This window comes from Myotis yumanensis, unplaced genomic scaffold, assembly GCF_028538775.1.
Source record: "Myotis yumanensis isolate MYYU_CA2020_CCGP unplaced genomic scaffold, mMyoYum1.0.hap1 SCAF_3, whole genome shotgun sequence".
NCBI classification, from domain to species: Eukaryota; Metazoa; Chordata; class Mammalia; order Chiroptera; family Vespertilionidae; genus Myotis; species Myotis yumanensis.
The window spans coordinates 213633659-213641537 of NW_027223754.1; the positions used below are offsets into that span (position 1 = coordinate 213633659).

The 7879-nt window shown below is 67.5% G+C and overlaps 1 protein-coding gene across 5 annotated transcripts in view; it reads left to right on the top strand.

Annotated features, from left to right (window-relative positions):
• GRAMD4 (GRAM domain containing 4) overlaps window positions 1-6980 on the top strand; it is a 58952-nt gene extending 51972 nt beyond the window's left edge. For 4 of the 5 annotated variants that reach the window (XM_070411312.1, XM_070411316.1, XM_070411314.1 and 1 more), the window contains exons 14-19: window positions 359-516; window positions 1834-1978; window positions 2849-2942; window positions 3594-3678; window positions 4270-4338; window positions 4771-6980. In XM_070411312.1, coding sequence (XP_070267413.1) covers window positions 359-516; window positions 1834-1978; window positions 2849-2942; window positions 3594-3678; window positions 4270-4338; window positions 4771-4875 — 656 coding nt within the window. In that variant the 3' untranslated portion in view covers window positions 4876-6980. The remainder of the gene's footprint in view (window positions 1-358; window positions 517-1833; window positions 1979-2848; window positions 2943-3593; window positions 3679-4269; window positions 4339-4770) is intronic. The other variant, XM_070411313.1, reaches the window with a different exon arrangement.
• The last annotated feature ends 899 nt before the right edge of the window (window positions 6981-7879 follow it).

Here is a 7879-nt window from a genome sequence, read left to right on the forward strand (position 1 = left end):
GCTGTGCAGTTTCATTGCTGTCCCTTGGCACCTGGGCAGCACCCGAGCCCCCTCACCCCCCCCGCCATGAGAACTGCCGCATCAGAGGGCAGCTGGGGACGGTCCCCCAGAGTTTTCCTTCACGTCACCCTCGGGGATGGGCACGGTGACGTGTGGTACGGGGGCAGTTTTATTGTGTGTCCTGAGCCACCACTGGGTTCGCAGAAACATGATAGTGGCCGCTCCCTTAGCCGGGGTCACCATGCCTCCCCCCCGCCCCCCCGGGGGCACCGTGCCAGACCCCACGGGGTGCGGACCACCATGCCGAGCAGGCGGCGCCGTGGCAGGTCTTGGGTGAAGGGCTGTGTTCTCCTCGCAGGACTCTATGCCGGGATCAAGTTTTTCCTCATCGATTTCGTCTTCAAACGCTGCCCGCGGCTGCGAGCCAAGTACGACACGCCCTACATCATCTGGAAGAGCCTGCCCACCGACCCGCAGCTCAAGGAGCGCTCCAGCGCCGCCGCCGTGTCCCGCAGGGTGAGCGCCCGGCCGTGCCTGAGCCCGCCGTTCTGCGTTCACGCGTGGTCGCTGGGGCCCATGTCCTTCCCGCTCCCCGGGCCCTTGAACAGACAGCTTAGGAGTCTTTCCCGCTCCAGGCCCTGCTGTGTCGAAGGCGGGACCTACTGAGCCAGGCAGCCCCCAGGCCCAGGGCTGGCGGTTGTCATGGCTACAGAGAGCCTGGGGCCTTGGGAGGAGGTGCTCTGGCAGTGAGCGCTCTGGGTGGGTGGCAGGTTGCGCTGTCCCCAGCTCTGAGGCTCAGGCAGCAAGGCCGGCAGCACCTTATGGGCCCTCCTTGGTCCGTTTCAGTCACAGTGGAGAGCCACCTGGGCATCAACACTGTGTCCCGAGCCAGCCTAGCGCTGCCCTCGGGGTCTCCGACAAGGGGGGTCTGGGCCTAGCAGAACTCCCAGGCAAGTCCAGGAGGCCTTCCTGGAGGAGGGGACACTGGCTTGCAGAGTCGTGTGTGTGTGTGTGTGTGTGTGTGTGAGAGCTCTGAGGAGAGAGTGTTCTGTGACCTGTTGATGCTTCTGTGGGTGGGAGGGAAGCTCTGGGTCAAGGGGGCCCGTGCTCCCCAGTTCTGGGACAGGAAGGCTTCTGGGGAGCGTGAGCTCACCAGGGGGGTGTGCAGCCGGCAGGCGTGAGGCAGCGGTTGGGCTCTGGGCACAGACAGAGGTGGACTCGGGAGAGGCACAGAGGCAGGCAGCCCAGCTCCCTGACAGCATGGGGGACCGGGGGGGTGACCTGTGGGGCCCTGTTGGGGATCAGGACCCCCTCCTCGCGCTGGCCACGCTCAGGGACAGTCAGGGAGCAGGGTGCGTCCTCCGGGGTGGAAGGCGGCTGCCGCGGTCGCACGGCCGGTCTGCGCTTGCAGCTTGCTGAGCTGTGTGTGGCCTCGTGTCATGTGGACCCGTTTCTCTCTTGTCGCGGTCACACGTGTGTCTTGTCTCCTCCGGGCCAGCTGTCAGGGCACGACAAGGTAGGGTCCGTGTGGAAGCCCCGCTGTGGCTGGTGCTGTGCGTTGCTGTGTCGTGACTGACGTTTAACGTTGCTTCGCTGGCCTGTCCGCCACCGGCTCTGGGTCTGAATCTCCACCTGAGCTGCCCCGGTGCCCAGCTCTCCCCTCCCCCAGCCCCACGTAGCTCAGGGGTCGTGTGCGGGGTGCAGGCTCCCTGCGGCGTCCGGGGTGTGGACGTCGCCAGGGGAAGCGGGACTGTGTGTGCAGCTGCGTGGGGGGAGGCTGTGCCGCCTGTCCCCCTCCCCACGGGCACGGCTGACGGGCGGTGCCGTTGGCAGCTGCAGACGACGTCCGCGCGGAGCTACGTGGCCAGTGCGCCCGCGGGCCTGGGCCGGGACGAGGACGCCGGCCGCCTCCACAGCACCAAGAAGGGCAATTTCCACGAGATCTTCAACCTGACGGAAAACGAGCGGCCGCTGGCGGGTGTGTGCGCCCTGAGCCGGGACCAGCTGGCCGGTGGGGGGCCCCGCCCTGGGTGGGGGCGATGGAGGGCTGCCCCCTCGTATGCAGACTTCCTGGGCCACAGGGGGAGGAGCAGGTGGCCCGGCCCAGGCCCAGTGCCGGGGGTCCCTGTGTGGTAAACGGTTGGTTGCTTAGCGGGAATTTGGCAGGGCCGGCACTGCTGGCAGCTCCCTGGCACAGGCAGGAAATGCCCTGAGGTCCAGCCCGGACACCACAGGCCATGCCCCTCTGATATGGAGGCCCAGATCCCTGTCCACCCCCCAGACGGTTTCCCATAAAACCCCTAAACTGCTGGGCGCTCGGTGGACTGGGCTCCTCGCAAGTCTGGCATCGGTGGTGCGATCCCACCGGGAACGGGGACCTGGGAGGGTGTCAGTGTTGACTGAACCCTCGTCCTGCTGACCTTGACCATGAACCTGGGCCTCTGAGCCACTGTTTCATTTCACTTACTTAGCTGTTTAACCAGCACCTTTCCTTTAAAAAAAAAAATGTTTATTGATTTGAGAGAGGAAGGGAGAGAGAGAGAGAGAAACATCAACAATAAGAGAACCGCTGATTGGCTGCCTCCTGCACGCCCCACACTGGGGATGGAGCCCACAATCCGGGCACGTGCCCCGACTGTGACCTCCTGGTTCATGGCTCGACGTTCAACCACTGAGCCACGCCGGCCAGCCAGCTCCTTTTCCTTTACAAAAACAAACGCCCTGCATACTCACGTGGGGAAGGCCTCGCAGCGCACACGCCTCGTGGATGGCGTGGAGGTGGGGACACCCGTTGCTGTGGGTCCCGCGGGGGTGTTTTGGTGGGAACCGCGGTCCGTGTGCCCCTCAGTGTGTGAGAACGGCTGGCGCTGCTGCCTGATCAACAGAGACCGGAAGATGCCCACGGACTACATCCGGAACGGGGTGCTGTACGTGACGGAGAAGTGAGTGGGGCCGGGCCCACGGGGGACGGGTCACTGCGGGGACAGTGTCGCGTCCCCCCCCCCCCCCCCCCCGTTGTTCTCCCGGCGCAGCACCAGGACGGCCTGGCCGTGTCCCCCTGGACGAGACTGCAGAGAGCTTATCCCCAGGCCGCCTCCATCCTGTGTGGGAGGTGGGAGCCCGTCCACAGCGGGGCTGTTAGCCGGGGCCCTGGCCAGCCGGCCCCCACACTCGGCAGCGGCCCGGGCCCGGCTTCCCTCTGCCCCTCGCTGAGGGAGCTGGCAGGGGCCCCACCAGGCCCCGGCTTCCCTCTGCCCCTCGCCAAGGGAGCTGTCAGGGGCCCGCCAGGCCCCGGCTTCCCTCTGCCCCTCGCCGAGGGAGCTGGCAGGGGCCCCGCCAGGCCCCGGGTGCTCCTGTGCCGAGCAGGTGGGCGGCCCAGGGTTTTAACAACTTGGGGACGAATCTCAGGTTCGGTGCTGAGCCACGGCCTTTAGTCTTTTACGCTATGAGACTCTTTCTAAACGTAAAACCTTTTGTCAGTGGCCGGGCACCTGGCCGGAGAGAGGGCTCGGTTCGGGCCGCCCTCGTGCCCCTGGGGGTGGTGGTGGCCGGGGCCCCGGGTCAGCGGCCGGTTTCGCCCTCTGTCCCCGTAGCTACTTGTGCTTCGAGAGCTCCAAGTCCGGCTCCTCCAAGAGGAACAAGGTCATCCGGCTGGTGGACATCACCGACATCCAGAAGGTGGGTGCCCTCCGCGGGCCGTCCTCCCGCCCCCTGCGGGGGACGCACAGGGGTGCCGGGCCGGCGAGTGTTCTTGGAACTCGTGTCCAAGGAGGCAGGCGCCACCTGGAGGCGGCAGCGGGTGCAGCTCCTGCCCAGTCAGGGCCCTCGAGGCCTCCGTGCCGGCCTCAGCTCCTGTCTGTGTCCCTGCACCCGGCCTCGCCCCCTTCCCCCTTGGGGTTGCGCCTGGCGTCCTCACACAGATGGGGAGACAGCACCGCGAGGTGGGCCAGGCGGGCAGGGCCTGGGCCCCTCGTCCCTGAGCAGCACCACCCCCCCCCACAGCTGCCCCTCCTCTGGCATTTTCTAGCCGGTTTCCCCACGTGTGGTCACATGGAGTGGGCGCAGGTGTGTGCCGGGCGGGGGCGGGCGGGGGGGGGGTGCACACACTCGTCGGGGGCAGGGCCCACCAGCTCCCCGGCACAGACTCAGTCTTTGTCCCTGTGGCTGGGAAGCCAGGCCCGTGGCCCCGCGGAGCAGGCCCTGGGTTTGGGAAGGCGGCACAGCCTCCCCCCGGGAGGGGCCTGTGGTGACCACCTGCTCATCTTCCAGTACAAGGTCCTCTCTGTCCTCCCGGGGTCGGGCATGGGGATCGCCGTGACGACGCCGTCAACCCAGAAGGTACGTGCTGGGCAGGCGGGGGCCCCGGGGCCAGTGCAGAGCCACTGACCTGCCAGGCTCCAGCTGGGCAGGGGGCCTGTGAAGCCTGCCCCCTCCCTCCTCCTCCCCCTCCTCCCTCCTCCCCTCTCTCTCCCCCTCCCTTCTCCTTTTCTCCCTCCCTCCCTCCCTCCCTCCTGGCCGCAGGAACCTCTGCTGCATTGAGTTTGTGGCCAGGAGGCTGAGGCCCGCAGGGATGACCCAGCACAGTTCCTGGGGAGGGAGGAAGGGGGGGTGTGCTGGGGCCCATCCCCTGCCTCTTGCTCCGTTTCTCTGAAGTCTGGCCTCTGGGCAGGGGGAGCCCCCAGACCCCACGTGGTTCCCCGTGCCCGGCCCCCCAGGCTCTGCCAGCCAGCCCCCCCCCGCCCCCCGGCTCAGTGCCAGCTTCCCCCGCAGCCGCTGGTGTTTGGCGCCATGGTGCACAGGGACGAGGCCTTCGAGACCATCTTCAGCCAGTACCTGAAGATCACGGCGGGCGCGGCCTCGGGCAGCGACAGCTAGCGCTCCGGGCGCTGGGGCGTGATTGACAGCGGGGAGCGGGGAACCGTGGGACGTCCTCCTGACCTTTGGCAATAACCTCGGACCTGCGGCTTCTGTCACTCGGACCTGCGTTCACAGACCCCGCGCAGGGGCGGGGTCGCTCGGACGGTGCCAGCCGCCTGCGGGCCAGGCAGGTCCCCGACTGTGGGCACAGGGCAGGGTCCTCGGAGGCCGCGGGAGGAAGACACACGGGACGCACTGTCCAGTCCGCCGAGCACAGCGGCTCCTCCGTCCCCCGGGCAGGGACGGCACGGCCCGCAGCGGCTCCGTGGCCGGGCGCTCCCACCAGAGCCATAGCTGCAGGACGGCGATGACGGCGGAGGCCCTCACCGGCCTCTGTAACCCGCCGGGGACCTGCCGCGTGGCCCCAGAGCGCCATGGGCTTGTGTGGGGGCCGAGAGGGCGGGTGGCGGCCTGGAGCCTCAGGCCGGGATTGACCCAGGGTCCGTCCGGGCCTCCTGCCTCTCGGCCTGACCGGCCAGCGGGGGCCTGTGTCCGCTCCCGGTGTGGGGGTGGAGGCTGTGGAGCTGGAAGCACATTTCTTAACACTTTGCTCTTGGAAGGCCCAGGGGGCTGATGGAGGTGGGCACCTGCGTGGCCGGCGTGGGCCTCCATGAGCCACCTGGCCGGTGAGGAGGGGCCTGGGGCTGTGGTGGGGCCCGGGCGTGGCCCAGGCCCGTGGTGGGCCCAGCCGTGCAGACACTTCGGGGAGTGAGCGGGAGCAGAGTCTAGAGGTGCGGGCCGGGCAGTTGCTCCCCTAGCGTCTGAGTGTTCCTGGCTGGGTGCCCGCGCCCACGCGCGCACCCACAGGAGCACGGATGGGAGCGAGCCCCGCCCTCCCCGCTGGTCTGGGCCCACCCTGCCGAGGACGCCACAGCCCTGGTGGAGGTGGCCAGGCTCGGTGCATTCTGGGACAGCCCTGGACGCCAGCCCGGTGTCCCCATAGGCCTGTGGCCGCTGCAAAAAACACGCTGTGGGAATGGGCGGGTCACAGGGCCCCCGCGGGTCAACGCACGTCCCACACGGATTACTCCAGCTCCACCCGTCCCGAGTCCCTTGGGTGTCGGTGAGATTGTCGTTTTTTGAAGAAACAGATTCTATTTTTTACAGAGAGCAAGCTGTTCTTCTTATTTTTGTATCATTTTTCAGATGTGATTTTTACCTTTGCTCCGATCCTCATTTGCTGGTTTGGGTGAGCGGTTGGGAGCATCGCTTCTGTCAGCCCTTCAGGGAGGGGCTGCAAGGCCAGGCCACGTGCTGGGCCCGGGAGCACTGGGGGTGCCCAGCCAGCCAGACAAGCACACGCCGCCCCCGTGGTGAGGCCCGGGGGCCCGCAGCGCCCACCCGCTCGGGCACGGGCACTGGAAAACGGAGGCAGGACCGTCTGAACCTTGGCTTTGCTCCCACGGTGATCGCGGTGGCCGGCTCTCATGGGCTGAGCCTCAGGGACACCCAGGGGCGCACAGCCAGAGAGGCTTCCCGCGGGGCGTCCACAGCGAGGCGTTGTGGGCCTGAGCTGCCCCGGGCCGGGCCGTGGGGGACTGTCCCCGGCTGGGGGGGCCCTGCGGTCAGGGGGGGCCCTGCGGCGGGCGAGGGCTCCGTGCTCCTGCCGGGGTGGTGGTGTTGGAGTCCCTTCTGAGAAAGGGAGATGAGAACTCACCACGTGACAGGGTGTGGCAGCCCAGTCCCCCATGGAGGGCCGAGGGGTGCTGGGGTACAGGGTGGGGTCCCCGAGTTGCACGGCGGGCCGGCGGCGGGCAGAGCCAGACCTGTGCAGGCCCCGGGCTCCCTCCCGCCCGGGGGACCTGTGGCTTCACTGAATGTAAACCTGGGAGGCATTCGATTCCGACGACTCATCCCTGGACGAGAGGGACGCAGGCTTTTCCGGTCTGGAGCTCCTCTACCTGTTTGTAAATATCGCGACGTGCAACTTTGTTCTCGAAAGGATTGTACTGTACGAGGCACCGATGAAACCCCCCTGTAACATTTTTTAAGAGACCTTGTTTAAAGAAGTCTTGTATAAATTATAATTTTTATTTAAATAAACCTGAAATGCTTTGTGCTAAGGCGGGGCCCGTGTACTATGGGCAGGCGGCGGCCACCGTCCTCGGTGGGCTGGGGGGCGGTGGGGGGTTTCGGCACGAGGCCCCCTGGGGGGAGGGCAAGGGGGAGAGGGCGGTGGGGAGGGGGTGATGAGGAGGGGGCGGTGGGGCGGGCCGTGTCCAGCAGGAGGCTGGGACCGGGCTCGGGAAGCCAGCAGGCTGCTGACGGCTCGCAGGGAGGGGTTTGCACAGCCCGGCACTGGTGGCAGCGGCAGGGGTGCCATCATCGAGGGTGTATGGGGAGACAAAGCGTCTTGGGGTGCAGGTCCTGGCCCCACCGAGATGCCTTCTGGGGGCCGCGGGCACCTCTGGGACCAGGTGCTACTTGCAGCCTCCCCCAAGGTCTGGGCTGGGGGGGGGGTCCCCGTGGCGCTCGGCGCAGCCGGTCAGAGACGGGATTCAGTGTGACGGGCTTCCTTTGCCGGCCGGCACTTTCATTTGTGCCTGACGGCGGCACGGACCAGGAGCCCCCCAGCCCTGAAGCAGCTGTGCTGGGCGCAGCCAGGGACCAGCCTCCTGCACCCCAGCCCGAGGCAGATGCCTGCCCAGCTCGCTCAGGAGGCGCCAGCGCTGGGGAACCGGGCCCTGTGGGCTGGCTCGGCCTCATGGCGGGCGGCCTGCACCATGCACATCTGTCTGTCCTGCGTGCTGTCCCGGGACTGGGACGCAGCTGCACCCAGACCCCGTCCCTGGGGAGCCGGCCCCTCCCTGGGCGACTGTCCTGACCAGACACCAGACTGTGGTTTTCTCACAAAATTAAACTTCCTGACCCCCAACCCACAGCTCCTGCTCACCCCCCCTCACCCGCCCCTCTTGGCAGCACACCCACCGCCTCTCCTGACGTCGGTCCCCCCCACTTGGCC